The sequence below is a fragment of the Cheilinus undulatus genome, linkage group 16 (assembly GCF_018320785.1).
Source record: "Cheilinus undulatus linkage group 16, ASM1832078v1, whole genome shotgun sequence".
In the NCBI taxonomy this organism is placed as follows: domain Eukaryota; kingdom Metazoa; phylum Chordata; class Actinopteri; order Labriformes; family Labridae; genus Cheilinus; species Cheilinus undulatus.
The window spans coordinates 44,674,757-44,693,101 of NC_054880.1; the positions used below are offsets into that span (position 1 = coordinate 44,674,757).

At 39.5% G+C, this 18,345-nt stretch overlaps 2 protein-coding genes across 3 annotated transcripts; one reads left to right on the forward strand and one right to left on the reverse strand.

The window, feature by feature from the left end:
* Window positions 1–1,350: 1,350 nt before the first annotated feature.
* rbbp4 (retinoblastoma binding protein 4) lies at window positions 1,351–8,608 on the forward strand. Its single transcript, XM_041809707.1, has 12 exons — window positions 1,351–1,507; window positions 2,105–2,255; window positions 2,367–2,512; window positions 3,295–3,468; window positions 3,637–3,752; window positions 3,966–4,126; window positions 4,218–4,344; window positions 4,522–4,599; window positions 4,910–4,986; window positions 6,683–6,740; window positions 6,846–6,956; window positions 7,512–8,608. The coding sequence occupies exons 1-12, from the start codon at window positions 1,492–1,494 to the stop codon at window positions 7,572–7,574; spliced, it is 1,278 nt and encodes a 425-aa protein (XP_041665641.1). The 5' UTR covers window positions 1,351–1,491; the 3' UTR covers window positions 7,575–8,608.
* Window positions 8,609–9,447: 839 nt separating this feature from the next.
* Window positions 9,448–14,016, reverse strand: sync (syncoilin, intermediate filament protein). Of its 2 annotated transcripts, XM_041808163.1 has the most exons (6): window positions 13,895–14,016; window positions 11,276–12,785; window positions 10,989–11,203; window positions 10,676–10,883; window positions 10,441–10,565; window positions 9,448–10,365 (listed from the first exon to the last, which is right to left on the reverse strand). In XM_041808163.1, the coding sequence occupies exons 2-6, from the start codon at window positions 12,716–12,718 to the stop codon at window positions 10,314–10,316; spliced, it is 2,043 nt and encodes a 680-aa protein (XP_041664097.1). In that variant the 5' UTR covers window positions 12,719–12,785; window positions 13,895–14,016; the 3' UTR covers window positions 9,448–10,313. The 2 variants fall into 2 exon arrangements, with proteins under 2 accessions (XP_041664097.1, XP_041664098.1); XM_041808164.1 differs by lacking the exons at window positions 9,448–10,365; window positions 10,441–10,565 and having other exon boundaries at window positions 10,682–10,852.
* Window positions 14,017–18,345: the final 4,329 nt, after the last annotated feature.

The following is an 18,345-nucleotide window of genomic DNA, read 5'->3' on the forward strand; positions in this document are numbered from 1 at the left end:
CCTGCAACCCCCAAAGTAAAGGTGCAAGAGACCGGGGACCCTCACTGTACCTGAAGGTGGCTGAACAGCCATGAACATTCAAGAACAGTCATGTGGAGACAAGGCCGTCCAAGAGAGGGGATAACTGGAGAGCTTTCTGGGACCCAGGCAAACTGGGGGCCCATGGAGGTCGGCAAAACCATGGTCCATTGTGAAGTTAAGCTGTGAAATCCATATTTCATATTTAACCCCAAAAAATAACCTCTCTTATCAAAGAAACAAATATTTTTTAATCACACATGTAGTAAATAACCATCTTAGAAATGTAAATCCCCTTTGTTAAAAGATTGTTAAAATTGTTTAAAAATTGCTACAATGCTTTGGTAAAAGCAAAAATTGTGGTAAGGTGCTGAAATTGGATTTTAAAAGAAGCAGAAATGGGTTGAAGTGGCAAAGATTAGATAAAAATAGGAAAAATAGGCATTAATACTGGTTAAAGGGAGTTAAAATGTAGCAGAGATGGCTTTGAATTGGTAAAAAAAGGGTGGAAATTCAGTGAAATGGGATGAAAAATTGATATAAACTGGTAAAAAAGGGTTACCCGAGAAAGAAAAACAGGCGGATATTGACAGAAATTGGTTAAACTAGCAAAAATGGGCATATCAAGTGGTGAAATGTGGTTTAAATGGGAAAAATTAGGCATAAAAAGTAGGAAAAAGAGATTAATAGTAGCAATAATGGGTTAACAGAGGCAACATTAAGTTTAAGTGACAAGAATGGGTTTAGAAGTGGCAAAAACAGGCAGAAAAAAGTGTTGGAAAGAGTTTAAAACTGAAAAAAATAGGTGTTAAATGGAAAAAAAATTGTTAAAATTGGTGGAAAAACTGACGTAAAGGGGTTAAAATTTGACAAATTTGTTATGAAGTGGCAAGAGTGTCATTTAAAAATAAAAAATCTTACATTTTTTGGGCATCTGGCGACCCTCTCTAAGTGTCTCGCGACCCCCAAGGGGTCCCGACCCCAGGGTTGAGAACCACTGTATTAAAATGTAGTGAAGTGCAATACTTCCCTCAAATTATACTCATGTAAAAGTAAAATTACCGATTTTTAAACTCAAAAAGTACAAGTACACAGAAAGGATGATTTAGGATTTTGACTGACAGTACACTTGTTGACAGTTTTTGTTGTTTTGTGTAACTATAAACAGAGGGGGAGATTAAAGGGGGGGTAACACTGCGTATATTGCCCCCCCTTTGCCCCCCATGCATACACGACTGCCTGCTAGGAGCCAGCGTCAGTGCCCCGTGCTGCTCTCTGCTGGCTCACACGAGCTGCTCTCTGATTGGTGGATGGACGCCCCCCTCACTTGGACTGAGCGCGCGAATGCAGCTACGTGTTTCACAGCCTGCAGCCTGCTCTCTGTTCGCGGTTAGCTTGACGTCGCACGAGCAGTGCTTTAAACGAGCATAACTAAAGAGAACCTAAAGTAAGGTTCTCCGCCAGATACCTGCGATGGCCGACAAGGAAGGTAAAGTGACAGCTTTCAATATTGTCAGACACAAATAACGCGGATATAAACGGGTCTTTTATTAGCGCGCTAAAGGACTAGCTTTGGTAGCAGTTAGCTGCCCTCGCTTCTAAGCAGGCCCTCAGCCGTTACAACAAAAGCCGGGTCGCTAAATTTTCGTGTTAACCGCCGCAGTGCCGATATCAAATTGCAGTTATTTTGTCGGTATGTTTTCATGTCAGTTAACGCAGTCACAAACAAAGCTTGTGTTCGCAAACGTTGATGTAAGTCGGCTAACGTTAGCCAGAGCATAATAGTGGCTATATAACGTCAAGCTAACGGTGAGATGTCTCTGAAACGTGTTTTCATGCCGCTGCATACTTACACTAGTAATGAAGGGCTGTGTTGATGTGACGTTTTCGGTCTTCAAAGACGACAACCGTCAAAAGCTGCTGGCCATGAATTATCTCTAGACCATAGTAAACACCAGTTATATCAGAATGAGACTGATACTAGTAGCAAAACAGAGATAAAAACACTTAGTAGAGTTGGTAAGCTAATAAAAACTCTTAACTGCTTTTGCTCATCATTCTGTCATTTATCTCCATCCCTTTTCAGCAGGTGCATTTGATGATGCAGTTGAGGAGAGGGTCATAAATGAAGAGTACAAGATATGGAAGAAAAACACTCCCTTTCTGTATGATCTGGTCATGACCCATGCTTTGGAGTGGCCCAGCCTCACTGCACAGTGGCTCCCTGATGTCTCCAGGTAGGTATTATTACACTGTTGGGCAGGTGTACCAGTAAGAACTAGGCTGCACATTATCAATGACATGAAAGGTTAATTGTTTTTGTCTTTTTTTTTCTTTTAATGCACCAGGCCGGAAGGAAAAGATTACAGTGTGCACCGGCTGGTGTTGGGAACCCACACGTCTGATGAACAGAATCACCTGGTCATCGCCAGCGTCCAGCTGCCTAATGATGATGCCCAGTTTGATGCTTCTCATTATGACAGCGAAAAAGGAGGTTTGTCACCTGTAAAGTCACATAACTTTAGTGTAAAAAAATAAAATAGCTGTGTAACTCTTGATGGAAGTGGGGACTGTTCTCGTTTTGCACCAGTGTTAATTTTGGCAGCTGTTTTTTAATTTTAGTTTTAGTCTTTTAATGAAATGCATCTTAGTTTTAGTCACATTTTAATAATTTCCACCCTTATTAGTTTTAGTCTAATTTTAGTGCATATAAAGTCCTCACATTTTAATCTTTACTTTTAGTCCAGGCATTTATTTTCTTGCCTAAATCTGGTTTTAAATCATGGTAGTGGGTTCTCTGCACCCTGCCAAACCTGGGGTCCCTGCTTTCTACAGCTGAGAGGCAGAATAGATACATCTACATTGTTTTTGGACAGATTTACCCACAGTGGATGAATATCACAGATTTTGAATGTCCAACGAAAACTAAATTACATTTTAGGCTAGATTTGGTCATCTTGACAAAAACTAAACTTAGGGTAGTTTTTGTTCGTTTTAGTCATCACAGATCTGTTTTGGTTAGTCTTGGTGTAGTTTCTGTCATGGAAAAAAGGCTGTCAAGGAATAGTTTTAGTCATGAAATTAACACTGTTGTGCACACTAATTCAACCTCCAGCAAGCTTTTTGTTAAAAGTGGGGTTTCAGCTTTCTGTATTATTATACCTCATATAATAGATGAGACTTTCTTCTCCTAATCAGTTGCATTAAAACAAAAATTGCTTGGTGTACACATTTTGTATTCAGTATGGTAACATATTCTCTTGTATTTCCCTGCAGAGTTTGGTGGCTTCGGATCTGTTAGTGGCAAAATCGAGATAGAAATCAAGATCAGCCATGAAGGAGAGGTGAACCGTGCCCGCTACATGCCCCAGAACCCTTGCATAATTGCTACCAAGACCCCGACCTCTGATGTGTTGGTGTTTGACTACACTAAACACCCCTCAAAGCCAGGTATGAAGACGGCACGTAGTGCAAGATTGTGCTCATGGTTACGTTTTGGTTGACAGTGTTTTGAAAGTAAAGCAGGCTCAATTGGTATCATGTCATCCTTATGGGTGTTTAACTGTATTAGTAAATATGAATGAATTCAAAACTGTGAATTTCTTTAATTGCCAATAGATGCTTCCGGGGAGTGTCGTCCTGATCTGCGTCTCAGAGGCCACCAGAAAGAAGGCTATGGTCTGTCCTGGAATCCTAATCTTTCTGGCTCTCTACTTAGTGCTTCAGATGACCATGTAAGAGACAAGTCTGGTTTCTAAGCTGTAATCATGCTCTGTCATGCATATTTCTGTAATTGACTTTTATATAAAAGCATACATTTCCCCAAAAACAAAACCTATTCTGAATTGTGTACTGCTGTTTTGTTATGATTCATGGGATGTGAATTATTTACACTATTTTTGCTGCTCCTTTTTTTCCCCTTATTTCTCATCTTTCCCGCTGTGTAGACAGTCTGTCTGTGGGACATAAGTGCTGTGCCTAAGGAAGGAAAGATAGTGGATGCAAAGACTATCTTTACTGGTCACACTGCTGTGGTGGAGGATGTGTCCTGGCATTTGCTCCACGAGTCTCTCTTTGGATCAGTAGCAGATGACCAGAAGCTCATGATGTAAGGGATCTGACAGGCAGATGCAACCGTTCACTTAAAAAAAAATGTAATCTTACAATGGAATAATGCCTGTTGTTTTTATCTCTCCCAGCTGGGACACTCGTTCAAACAACACCTCTAAACCCAGCCATGCAGTGGATGCCCACACAGCAGAGGTCAACTGTTTGTCATTCAACCCCTACAGCGAGTTCATCCTTGCTTCTGGCTCAGCAGACAAGGTGATGTTACATGCCATCACAAACATTGTTGTATTTAGTTTTATTTACAGAAAGCATTTTTACTTTGTGAATCAAATACAAACCAAAAATATTTTTGCTGTTTGGTAATATCAAAGTGTGCTGAGATTTACTTAAAAAAAGTTGCTCTCATGTGTAATGTATTTCTCATGCTCACAGACTGTGGCTCTTTGGGACTTGAGAAACCTGAAACTGAAGCTTCATTCGTTTGAGTCACACAAGGATGAAATCTTCCAGGTAATAACTTAACATTTATACCATACAAAAGCAGAATATCTTAAGGCAGACTGTGTCGTAAGTTTGAAGACAATAGAAGGAGTTAAGTTGCAACGATTCTATTTTAAACTCAAATGTTATTAAGTTGTGATTGGAATGATAAGAACATAAACACAATGTTTTCAAGAATTTGAAAAGTACTTTTCCCTCCTTGCAAACCCATAGATTGGTCTTCCACACTGCATCTCTGTGATAAGAATTTATGGTTGTACTACTACACTCTTACTCAGATGAACCTTATTGAAGTTCTTTGACTTTCCTTTTTTAACAGGTTCAGTGGTCACCTCATAATGAGACCATACTGGCATCCAGTGGCACTGACCGCCGCCTCAACGTCTGGGACCTCAGGTACAACCTTACCATCGGCATTTTACTGCAGATGTTGGATTAATTGACTACTTTGTTAACCTTTCTGTTTATATCCGAGAAAGGAGTGATAGGTGGCTCATTTCTTAGCTATACTGATTTTTTTTGTTGTTGGTGTAATAGCAAAAAAAAACAGACAGGTGATTTTGCCCATGCTTTGATTTTTTTTTTGTCCTGCTTACAAGCCCTATACCTAAAGATGAAAAGTAAAACTGTAACAACCTCCTTTTGTAGTATCATTTAAAATCAAGAGTACCTAGATGCAGCCGAGGACCTGCACTTCACACCGGAAGTCTGAATATTGTCGTATATGTTGTATTCTGATACTGGAAGTCACTTGAACTGAACGTCTTCTTCGTTGTTTTCTCTGCCATATTAAAAGAAGCAAGCCTGCCACATTAGGAAATACAAGTAGACGAAAAATACATGAGTTTTCGGCTTAACGAGCACAGCGATAACATTACATTAATTTAATGAGTCAATTTATGATCCAAATTCCCATATCACTGAGCACAGACATAATATGTGACAAGATATTGGCTGGCTGGCCAGACGTCGCCACCATGTTGCCGGAGGCAAGTGGCTACGTCATTCAATCCAGTAGACAAGGATTATGCAAGTTTTCGGAATAAAAAGCTCAAACGACAAGATTGCATGGATTTTAATGAATCACTCAACAAATGATCCATACTGAAATAACAACTGATAGCCAAACAAAAGCAGAATCTGATTTCTTGTATTTTCTCAGTTAAATGAAAAAATGTATTCCATGATTTAAAATAAAATAGTTTTATATATATAATACAGTTTTATGTATGTATAGATATTTTTAATTTTGAATTTATATACAGTGCTTAACAAATTTATTAGACCACCACCCAAAATAAGGTTTATGCCACAGCTGCCCTGAATTAACAGCATTGGTAATTACCAAAATCAGTTTCTATGTTTCTGCAATGGTTAATACACCAATATGTAGAAGCTCTTTAACCTAAAGGATATTTTTAATGCTAAAATATAATCATTATTGTTATCCATGAATTTTCAAATGTACTGATTTACAAAAAACTGAAAAAAATAGTAAAGCACATTATTATTTCTTGATTAATATGTCAAATTATAGTTATTTACTTGCATTCCTGGACAGAAAAATGAGTTCTAGTGGTTGAATGTTATGCTTGATTCATTTCTGACTTCTCGGAGAAGCCCAATGAGCTGGCTCAAATTTGGGTGAATTCAGTTTGAAATTCCTCATTCCTGTTCAAAATGGTAAAACGTGGAGAGCTCAGTGAAAATGAAAGAATCCGCATTAAAGTACTTCATGATGCTGGATGGTCTTTGAGACCCGCTGTTCTTGTTAAGCTGAAAACTTGCATATTTTTCGTCTACTTGTTTTTCCTTATGTGGCCGACTTTCCTCTGTTGATATTGCGGAGAAAATAACACCGAAGACATTCAGTTCAAGTGACTTCCGGTATTAGAAGACAAGAAGTGGCGGCGCTCGTCTGACTTCTGGTTTAAAGTGGAGGTCCTTGGCTGCATCCAGGTCCCTCTCTTTAAAATGAAGGACTGAGGACAAATGTTCCAGAAACTGAGCGTATACCAATACAGCTGCACCCAGCCTGTCAGTGTGGTGTAATGAATAGTCAGAGTTTAACTCCCCTGTCTGCTTTATGTAGCAAAATTGGAGAGGAGCAGTCACCAGAAGATGCAGAGGATGGCCCACCTGAGCTACTGGTGAGTTATTGAAGCTCACTGAACTTTGAGAATAGAGTTCCTGCATCATGGGTAACATCATCTTGAATCAAAAACTAAAATTGAAGCATTTTTTCTGTTAACTAGTTCATCCACGGAGGCCACACAGCCAAGATCTCAGACTTTTCCTGGAACCCCAATGAGCCATGGGTCATTTGCTCTGTGTCTGAAGACAACATTATGCAAGTCTGGCAAATGGTAAGACATCTTATAGCACATTTAATCTCAACATTTTGTTATGAAACATGAAGATTCATCCCTTGTATTGTAGCATCTTAAAGGGGAATTATTTTCCCCTACGGTCAGGACCCTTTATGTCTTTACTTAAACTACAACAAGTGGTTTGGAGCAGGCAAAAATTTGCAGGGAAAGTTGTGTCTTGGGAGGAGTCTGATATTCGAGATAGTGCCTGTGCAGAGAAGATCAGCTCGCAATGTACAGAATTACATCATTTTTGCAAATTGAGTCAGGGCAAAGGAATGAGACAGAAAGAAGAAAGGAAAATTATGGTAAGTTTTTAAAGCAGCTGTCTCTATTGACTTCTTTTGCTTTACTTTTAAGTTGTCTTTTCTGTAACAGTGCACATTATTAGACAGGCTCAGTGTCTGTCCTGTAGTTGTGTTTTCTTGGTTAAATTAGGGTTTTTATATTTGTTTTTTTGGTTTTGCTAGAAAGATTGCCACTAACTTCTGAAAGCCTTAATGTCCTGACAGCATATGAACGAATCCCTGATTTCTGTGATTTTGCTTTTAGGCTGAGAACATCTACAACGACGAAGACCCAGAGGGTTCAACAGACCCTGAGGCCACAGCATAACATCCTCACCTGTTGTGCATCTAACCTCCAACCTCACCATGAACTGCCAAACTGCCACCTCAGTAGTTCTGTGCAGCTACTTCTACTTCTTCTTTTTTCCATCCTTCCTTATTTCACTGGTGGGACGCTATTCCGCAAAGTACTGTAAATACAAGAAAGATCAATTGTGGCCCTGACCCCTTCGTAATGCTCAATTTGGAGCGTTTTAAGAGTAATTTATTGCCTGATTAGTCTCAGGTTTTTCACAATTACGCTGTAAGTAATGTAATAACAAAAATTCGGCTTCCTCTAAGCATGTTGGAAATGAAGCAGAAAAAAGAGGTAAAATTGCAGTTATGCTTTTACATGATTCACAGGACAGTAAGGTTGCACCGATACCATTTTTACCCCTTTTTTACACCTTGTGCTGACATTTGGGTCCTGGCTCGCAAGTGCAAATACGAATACTTTGGTTCTTGATGTTATTTTTGAAGGATTTTATTCTGATTGGTTGAACCTTATCCCTTCTCTTGAGAATTTAGCAGTGCAGTGTTTGCAGTCTACTTTTGTTAGCCTCATTTATGCTGAATATCCCCAAACTGCATGCATGGTTCATTATTCCCATTCCTGCTCACATAATAAGAGCTAACATGCAGTTAAATGATATCTATCCAGACTCTGCAGTGTTTAACAAGCACCTAGGCTGTGTTTCAGCACAGGTACAACTAAAGGTATCGGTACATCCCTACAGTACAGTGACAGTTAATAGAACTGTTGATTGTGTTTTTTCACAGGGATCAAAAAAGTGTCTCGTAACTTTTACCTTCAGTGTGGCCCTTACTAAAAAATCGATCTTTCTCACCAGCTGTTTTTCAAAGAATTAGCAATTTTGGAGTGAATCTGTTAAAAAATTCCCATTGGTGGTCCCACCCCCCCCAACCCTTAGTCATTAAATGATCATTTAACTGTTTTCGTGTTATAGATTAGTGGTTGAACTTTTTATATGTTCAATATTTGTACAGTGAGTGCATTCTTAATAAAAATGTGTTTCATTAGCCTGTGGGTCCACTTGATGTATTGTCAACATTTCTTCATTTTACCACTTAAAGCAGGGATGCCAGACTCAATCACCGCAGGGGCCAAATTCTGAATTTGGGTCTAACCTGAGGGCCTAACTGGGTCAACATTTCCCATAAACTGTCAACATAATCTTCACTGGTAACCAATTACAGGGGAAAAACGACATTGTTACTCAAAATTTAAAATTATGATTTTTACAGTTAAAGTACTTAATAAAATTCAAAATCATAAGTTAAAAAGGTCAAAATATGAGATAAAATTCAAAATTGAGTTTTAAAAGCAAAATATGAGATAAAATTCTGAACAGTAAGTTAATTTTTGAATCACAAAGGTCAATAATTGGGAATTAAAGTTGTGTTTAAGTGTTGAAAAGGTCAAGATGTAAGAAAAAAACTAAATCAAGAGTTTTGAAGGTGAAAGAGGAGATAAAATTCAAAATTACAGGTTTAATGCAAATATTTGATAAATTCAAATCAAGTTAAATTTTTGAATCAAAAAGGTCAATAATTAGGAATTAAAGTTATATTTGAGAGTTGGAAAGGTCAAGATATAAAAAAATTATAAAAGAGTTTCGAAGGTCAAAATATGACAAAATTTAAAAGTATGAGTTTAATGCAAAATGAGATAAAATTCTGAACATTTAGAAAAACAGTCAAATAATTAGGAATTAAAGTAATTTAGGAGTTTAAAAGGTCAAAATATAAGATTACATTCTAAATCATATAATTTTAAATAAGAGACAAAATTCAAAATATTGAGTTATAAAGGTCCAAAGATGAGATACAAATTTAAGATTTTAAATCGAAAATGTTAATATTTGGGATTCAAATTCAAATTCATGAATTTAAAATGTCAAAATATGTCTTAAAAATTTGAACTGTGAATCCAGATGGTCAAAATATGATATGAAAAGTAAAAACCATAACTTTGAGTCATAATTGTGAGATGCAAATTAGAAAATAGGAAATGAAAACACAAAATTCTTTTCCTACATTTCTTACTTTTTATCAAATAATTTTAACCCTTTACTCTTTTGAATATTTATGACTCAACAAGGATATTTTCAATCATCAAAGTTAAGTTGACATTGTTATACTGGTGGAAATTTGCAGACCTCATACTGGTAGGCCAGTTATAATAAAAATATGATATGATCTGGTGGGCCGGGTTTAACTGTGCCATGGGCCAGATTTGGCCTGCAGGCCGTGAGTTTGACACCCCTAACTTAAAGGTTTCCTTGCTAAGCTTAAAATTATTTGAACCCTAAATAATCCTTCCAATGAAGGCATTGACTTTACCAGCACACTCATGCCCATAATTGTCTGCCAGGACTTGGTGTTCTCCCTTCCTCACAACTTAGTTCTCACTTTAATCCTCTTGTTCTCATTGTTTAGTTCTTCAGCCATGCTGCCCTTATAAGTACAGAAACTCTCTCAGCACTTCATGCAGGGGCATTAACTCATCCGTCACTCCTTTTACAACAAACAAAAAGTCTTTATTCTTAAAAAACACTCTACCAGCTGAATTGTAGTGCCTCTCTTCTGCCTAAAGTTTTTCCTTTTCAACAGCATGTCTTTGAAAATGTGTAAAGTGCATCAATGGAACCACTCAGTTCATTCTGTTGTGATAAAATAGTAATACGTTTGTAATAAAACCACAAATCTTTTCAAAGAACAACATCTAATCTTTGTTTTTCTGCTCGTCATCGCAGCTCTGGTCCTCAGTGGCAGCCCTGTAAGGAAAACGTTTTATGTTTACACGAGCAGTTCCTCAAAGATGTTAGGATATGAAAACAAACCAGTCTTACCTGTAAAGGAGTAATTGTTTGGTCAGACTGTCTCTCAGTTCTTCTATTTCTTTGGTTTTCTTCTTCTGAATGTTTAATTCAGTCTTCAGCTCTCTGCTCCTCTCCTCCAAAGTGTAAACTCTTTCCTGTGTGAATGGTTTGTTTTATAGTCTCAGTATCAGGGGCCTGTCTAGTACTTATGCAGGGTGAACATTGAAGTTATTTTATAAACAACCTTTAAAGAAGTTCTGCTTACCTTGTACTGCCCCACATCCTCTTTCCTTTGTAGGTAAATAAGTTTAAGTTTCTCCTCCAAACAAGTTCTCTGGAGGATCAGTTTTTGGATCTCCAGCTGTAGGGGTCTCAGCTGGGCTCTCAGCTCCTGGGCCTGCCCCCTGGCTTTCGTTAATGCTTCAGCTGTAACTTCTCTTCTCTTAAGCAATGCAAGCAAAATGGGTTCATATCTGTGCAAGACAACAACTTACAGTTAAATGAAAAATGCTTATTGCATGAAAAACCTGTCTCAAAGGTAAGTATGTCACAATAAAACCCTAGAAATAAAACGGTACCTGTCTTCGAGTGCTTTGAGCCCACCCTCCAGATACTGCTGAATGTCCCCACAGGAGTGCCTCTTGTACTGGGTCATCTCATCCAGAGTGTTGACGGTCTGGCTGGGGCTCTGGTCTTGAAGCTTTGTTTGTAACTCTAAGACCTGTTGTTGATGGGCTGCTCTTAGCTTGGAAATCTCTTCTGTCAGTTGCAGCACCAGTGACTTCATCTTCTCCTTAAAGGCAGAAAAAAATACAATGTAAAGATGCTCTCTAAAAATTGAGTAGACTTTGCTGGATATTCCTACCTCTTCCCTCTTCAGGAGGTCCACCTCTCGGTGCTGAGCGTTCAGGGCAACCTGGCTGTGAGCGCAGTCCCTTGCGATGGCAAAAAGCCGCTTCTTCAGCTTTCTGAGCTCCTCTTGAAGCGCTTGCCTCTCTAGATTTACCTTCCATATCCTTTTCTCCTCCTCAGCTCTCTCCTGCCAGAGGAATTGGATCTCTTTCTTCCTCTCCTCTCTTCTCCCCTCTGCTTCCTTCCTCAGTATATTCATCAACACGGTCGCTTTGCTATCAGTGCTCTCCTCTGTCTCGTCTTGCTCTGTATGGCTTCCCACCAGCTCTTCTCTGTCTATACTTCCTCTCAACTCCAGCACCTCCGCCAGTAGCTCCTTCCTCCTCTTCTCTAACTGCTGCACTTCCTCTATGCACTCCTCCATCTGAGACCCGAGTTTACTGAGTTCATCAGTGCCAGATCCTGAATAGCTTAAGTCCATGCTGAGCTCTTCTGTGTCTTCTTCTTCAGTCCTTTTGACTTCTCTTTTTGTGAGTATGTTTGTGTTTGTAGACATACATCCTGTTGGACTTAGAAAACTGGACTGATCATCAAGAACCTCCTGGTCTGTTTTCTCATTGCCATTCCCTCCAAGTCTTTCCATTCCATCCATCTTTCCACCTATGTTGTCACGGCTGAGCACAGGGTATGTCTGGCTTATAACTGCTGCAGAACATTCTGCCATCTCATCTCTGTTTTCTTTAGAAACTTTATCTCCTGCAAGCGGACCAGCACATGACTCTAATTTAAGTGGGTTGGCATCCAACTTTGTTAACTTCTCTTGCTTAATGGGGATCAGTGTCGTACCCCTACGAAGGTTAGAATTCGTACTGATGTGTACATATTCTTGGGTTGTATCTGTAGCCCAGTCTTGGGGCTCAAAGTCCATCCCAGTCTCTTCCATACAGCCTTCGAGCATGGCCAGCATCCCCAAAAGCTGGCCCTCATACTCCATCATGGAGCTACTGAGCTTATTGCCCACTAAAGTGAGCGGCATTTGTGTCTGCTGAGAAACTTCTGAGGTCGCCCCACACCTGTTGATGATGTGGTCCAAGCCTTGAGCCTGGTCTTCTGTTGCTGCCCCATCCATGGTCGTGTCCATGTAGCTTGTTGACAGACAGCTGACTTCATCTGTTCTGTTGCATTGAATTCTTTCAGATGTCAGTGTTTCTGAGAAGTGAGGGTCAAATGGGAGACCAGTGAGCTTTTCACAACTCTTCAAGAGGTCATCCATCTCCTGAAGGTAAGGTCGAATCAAAGATGACTGATTCAGTTGAGTTTCTAAGAAAGGAAGGCTACGTTGTTCACTGTTGAACTCTCTTTGTTCCACGAGGGTGCTAGCTGGATCTGCATCCTCTTCTTTAATGAAGAGAGGCTCAAACTCAGTCACTGACGTGTTATCGTCCAGGTCCTCCATTGGTTCAACTGGTGCAATACTTGTGGTCCTTTAAGATGTAGCAGTCTCCTTTACAACTGAGTCATTCCTTGACAAAGCACATGAAAATGTTAGGGGAGCTCATACACAATCAGCTTAATCGTCATCATGTAGACATTAAAGAAGTCATAAGGCCTGACCTGCTTTGATAAAGTCCACAGAGAAGTTAGATTAACACTTACGCCAGACATCTGCGAAAGTTAGACTGATGGCACAGCATACTGCATGCAGGAACGCAGAACTGGGCAAGGGGACTTTATAGCAGAGGGTAGGCCACAGGCAGCTGTCCTGCTGGGCTCAGTGCCACAGTGACCGAGTTCTTGGCAGTGCTCAGACACACTTCAAATAAGCCTACTCATGCATGCACAAGAACACCATAGCACAACTAATGTAAACACTTGGATACAGTACTGTCTGTAGCTCCAACAAATGGCATTAAACAGATTGAATTAGAGAACGAGTTGCCATAACATGTCATGTGCAGATAAATGGGCACTGGGACTCATCCCTGGTGAATAATGAAGCTGTAATTCCACCCTTTGAGGTGTTTGCCAAGCCTGGGCATCAGCTCCCCAGAGAGTAAACTTATCAAACTGACCCAGTACTGTCATTGCCAGAGATTAAAATGTGGAAAGGTCACGAATAGAAGTAGAACTTTCATTTTCAGTTGCCTCTAACTTGCCAAAACCTACCTGAACGAACCCCAATCAGAGCCCTTGCAGTGCAAGTAGGTCAGTTAATAGAGTAATAACTACAGCAGCAATGACTTCATGGTTGTTTGGCTTGGCTTTTCCCCCCATGTGGCCCTGGACTAGACAGTGCTATTCTTTGCATGGCTGAGCAAAGCTCAGGAATCATGACAGTCACAGCTGTCTTACTGCAGGGCAGGAGTAGACGCATTCCTTTAGACTTTTCCAAAGACAGAACTGGCCTACATTTGCTTTACATTTCCAACATTGTCATCCTAAATGAACGATACAAGCAAATCTCCCTTTTTAAGCTTCATCGTTTAGTTTTAAATCTACTAGATTAGTTCACAGTTGTCTTTTCAATAAAGACACCTGCGAGCAGTGTAACTTTTTGTTTGGGCTCTTTCAGTGGTCTCTGTTTAGATCGTGATCAACACAATTCATCCTCATAAAATTGAACTGTACTTACTTTTTTGCGGTGCCTTCTGCCCTTTTACAGTAACCTCGATGTGAATCCGTTAGAAGTGCATTGAGGACAAAAGAGTAGGCAGTGAAGACTGAGCAGGAGCAGTGTTTACAGATGAACTGTGAGAGGAGGAGGGAGGGAATGAGACGGTTGACCCAGCCTCTCTGTGCTGCTATGTGTGACCATGACTACCTCAAATCTGTTTAGAGTTATTTATAAACACCGGCCTAAAGTGGACCTTGAAGAATGCCGAATACCTTGTTGCCATATGTTTTCTTGCTATTGCTTGGTTAGATGCCTTCTTCACAATGAGTTGTATTGTTGTTGTCAGAATATATGCATTTCCACAGATCCAGCACCATTGTCTTAATGCTGTATATGAGTAATCTGCCTTGTCTATGACAGTAGTTTTTAATGTTGGGATAGTGAGACACTGAAAGGGGGTCTACAGATGCCGTAAAAAAAAACTAAGAATATTTTTTGAACTACTGTTGCCACTTTACACCAATTTTGCCTATTTTCAACCCGTTTTCATCACTTTTTCCCACCAATTTTGATGATCTTAGCACATTTTTGCCCCTTAAAACCATTTTTTGTCCATTTTAAACCCTTTCCACCACTTTTTATCCCAGCTTTTTTTGCCACTCCTAAAACAGTTCATGCCACCATCTTCCTCTTGTTGCCTCTGTTGACCCATTATTGCCACTATTAACCATTTTTTGTGCCCATTTTTGCCATTTGATATCACATTTCATCCCATTTCACCAAGTTCCCACCCATTTCAGCCACTTTTAAATCCCCTTTTACCACTTTTTGTGCCCTGAGGGGGTCTACAGATGCCTTAAAAAATTGAGAATATTTTTTTAAATTACTGTTGCCACCTTACACCAATTTTGCCAAATTTCTACCTGTTTAAATCACTTTTCCCACTAATTTTGCCAGTCTAAGCACATACTTACCCCTCAAAACCATTTTTTGTCCATTTAAAAGCCTTTCCACCACTTTTTTTCCACCTTTTTTGCCACTCCTAAACCAGCTCGTGCCACTTTCTTCCTATTGTTGCCTCTGCTGATCCATTATTACCACTATTAACCATTTTTTATGCCCATTTTTATCAATTTATCATCATATTTCACCACCAATTTTTGCCACTTTAAAGCTTTTTCAGCCACTTTTAAATCCCCCTTTACCACTTTTTGTGCCTGTTTAAATCACTTTTCCCACTAATTTCCATGTTTCGGTTATTTTTTTTTTACCACTTTTATCTAATTTTAGCTCTCGCCCAATGACAGCTGCGACAGGCTCCAGCCCACCTCCGACCCGGAACGGAATAAGGGGTATAGAAAATGGATGGATGGATGGATCTAGTTTTAGCCACTTTTAACCCATTTCTGTTACTTTTAAAATCCAATTTCACCACCTTTTCCACCATTTTTTGCCATTATTAACCCATTATAGCAATTTTTGCCCTTATGGACAGCCTTGTCTCCACATGACTATTGTTGAATGTTCATGGCTTAGTTCACTCACCTTCAGGTCCAGTGGGGGTCCCTGGTCTCTGGCACCTTTATTTTGGGGGTCGAGGGCTGAAAGGGTTGAGAGCCACTGGTCTATGATATTCTAAATTCAGGTTAAGGTAAAGTGCATTAGAGGTCTTTAATTAAGTCATCAGTAGAACTAATAGCACAGAGGCACTGCTCAGTTCTGACAACTATAATCCCACATTTACTGACAGAGTTCCTAATGGATGCATTTATTATGGCTGTGGAGAGGTGTGTGTGTGTGTGTGTTCATGATGGCTACAGGATTCCACCCATGCCTCCTCATTATCGAGTGGTCTTTAAATAGCCCCTGCACTTTTCAGGCTGTTTCCCATGGGAGGATTGGTTTCCCCCTAAACTTTTGACCTCAACAATGGATCACAGGTGGTCTAGTGTGGTCTGAGTGGGAGGCAGGGGGTGTTAGACAGGGCTGTTCAAGGTAGGAACATTTGTGGGAGGGTTTAGAGGAAGGGGGCATGCTCCAGAGGATAATAAAGTTTGAGAAAGGAGATGCTGACATGTTAAAAGAGAAGACCAGTGTCAAGCGGACTAGGGTCTAGATGTGGAACACATTGCTTTATCTACTCCAAAAACTACCATTAAAACTTAAAACTGACATTCTGAGATCAAGTGCCAGTTTATTTTTAATTTAAATCATTCCTTTTGTGGGGTTTCTTTTGTTATTGTTGTATTATTTTTTGCATTTTCTAATTTTCTCCAGACTAGATACCCACTGATTTTGACTACATCAGTGTTACTCAACTCTGCTAAACCAAAGAGCCAGATATTGGAAAAAAAACAACAACAACTTTACAAGAGCCACGATCTAAGCGGTGAACAGTGGCAAAAATGCCTTAAAGTGGCAATAAAAATAAGTTAAAGGATGCTGGAGGAACTGGTGAAAAGTGGCAAAGTAGGCATAAAATGGCAAAAACTGGGTGAAAAGTGACAAAACGGGGTGACAAAGGGCAGAAAGTGGCAAAAATGGGTGAGAAGTGACAAAAATGGAGTTACAGCAGGCTAAAATGGAAAAAAAGGCAAAAACATAGCAGAAAAATGAGTGAAAATTACTAAAATGGGCATAAAGCAGCAAAAAATGTGGAAAAAAATTACATTTAATGGCAAAAGGCAGCTTGACTGGACAAAAAAGTACAAAAAATAGGAAAAATTTGCATAAAGCAGGACAAAATAGGCAAAAACTGGTGAAAAGGGGAAAAATGGATAAAAGTGGCAAAAATGGGCAAAAGATGCCAAAAGAAGTGGCAAAATTAGGCTTAAGCCAGTAAAATGGAAAAAGGGGACAAAAAAGTTGCAAACAAGGGCAATGGAAATATATAGACAAAAAATAAAGGTTGAAAATTAAAGGAAATAAACTGATTAATGTAATATTCAACGGGTTATTTCTGAGGTCAAAGTTTCCTTTTTTAAGGTTTTCTGAGGGAATAATATTTCAAACTAAGACAGAGAGCCACAGATCATCACAAAAGAGCCACATGTGGCTCCAGAGCCACGCGTTGAGTATCACTGGACTACATCTTCAGCCATAAGGAAACACGAACCGTCTGAGACCACTAGATGGCATCAGAGTTTAATCTTAACTCTGTTAGATGATAGAGCATGTTGATTATCTGCCTTTGACCAACCAGTTTAAACTATCAGCATCTTCTGAGTCTCTCTATAATCACAGTGCAGTTTTATCTTCTAACATCTTGGGATTAGTGTCACTAGTCTCACTTCTTTATCTGTATTTTATTATTCTCTCAAATTTGTGTTGAAAAGGTTGCTCCTTAACGGAAAGATACAGCAGTAGAAAGAGTGAAAGGTGGCTGTTGGTTCTGTTTGTGCTATAAAATGAAAAATCTGAGGTTCTTATAATGCACGTCTCACTGCAGAATATTTACATAATCCTTTCAGCTAAGCACACTCATTTGCAGTAAACACCCTATAAAACTGCGACCGTCATGCCGATGACATTCTGAATCAGTGTTTCCATGATGAGATTACGTCCCTTGCGCTCAAGAAAAGATGTAATGTTTATCTAATTCAGCCATCTTGACCACTGTGACTCTGTGTTTTGGCAAGTCTAGGCTTTGAGAGAGAGAGATAGTCATTTATATGGGGCTTCATCCAAGGATTATCTGTCTAAGCGCCTCTGTTGGATATAAAGATAGACTTCTGCACTAGCCTGCTATAAAAATGTTTTGAGCTTTTTCTCCTTTCCTTCTGAGAGAATGGTGAGATCATCAGTGTGTTAACATGTGTGGGTGTGTTGTAGGACAAGGGGGAAACCAAATATTTTGGGAGGCGTTGTGGTTGGGGACTGAATGTCCCACTGAGATAGCCCATATGCCCGACAGTCATTTGGACTGGTCTGTTATGGTCTGCTCCAATCTGCAGGACTGTCCAAACTCCCCAAGAAGATCCTGTCAATGCATCCTCCTGTTTCTCCTCTTTTTCACCCTTATTTTGCCCTAAGTAAAGAAAGCTGCAGTAACATTTTTGTAATTCTTTAAATTTTCATATCTCCTACTGAGAGCTGGCGGTAAAGTTTAGTTAGCTTAACACTCAGCTTTGCAGAATAACATGTTGTGAACTATGTGTAGTGTGTTTTATGCCCATGTTATTTATGCACTCTTGGACACAGATTTCCTATTAAGACTTTGCAAAACAAATGTGCATAATGTTCAGTGTTTGCAGTCTTGTTTCATCTGTCATATGTGGGTCCATTCTGGTTGTTCTTTCAGTTTATTGAATTGTGGTGGTCTAACCATATTGTGCTTTAGGGATTTGGTTCCTTCCATGATTTGTAAGACCTTTAGGTTAACATATACTGTGCCTATGGAAAGTATTCACCCTGTTTGATGTTTTGCCCTTTTGTTGGTTTTATAAATCAGTCATGGTCAATATGATTTG

Coding starts and splice junctions, on each gene's coding strand:
- rbbp4 (XM_041809707.1), top strand. Junction 3,469..3,636: donor TAAACACCCCTCAAAGCCAG/GTATGAAGACGG, acceptor AATTGCCAATAG/ATGCTTCCGGGGAGTGTCGT. Junction 4,345..4,521: donor CTTCTGGCTCAGCAGACAAG/GTGATGTTACAT, acceptor TCATGCTCACAG/ACTGTGGCTCTTTGGGACTT.
- sync (XM_041808163.1), bottom strand. CDS start 12,718: ATGGAGGACCTGGACGATAACACGTCAGTGACTGAGTTTGAGCCTCTC. Junction 10,566..10,675: donor AGGATGTGGGGCAGTACAAG/GTAAGCAGAACT, acceptor CCATTCACACAG/GAAAGAGTTTACACTTTGGA. Junction 10,366..10,440: donor AAACAATTACTCCTTTACAG/GTAAGACTGGTT, acceptor TTTTCCTTACAG/GGCTGCCACTGAGGACCAGA.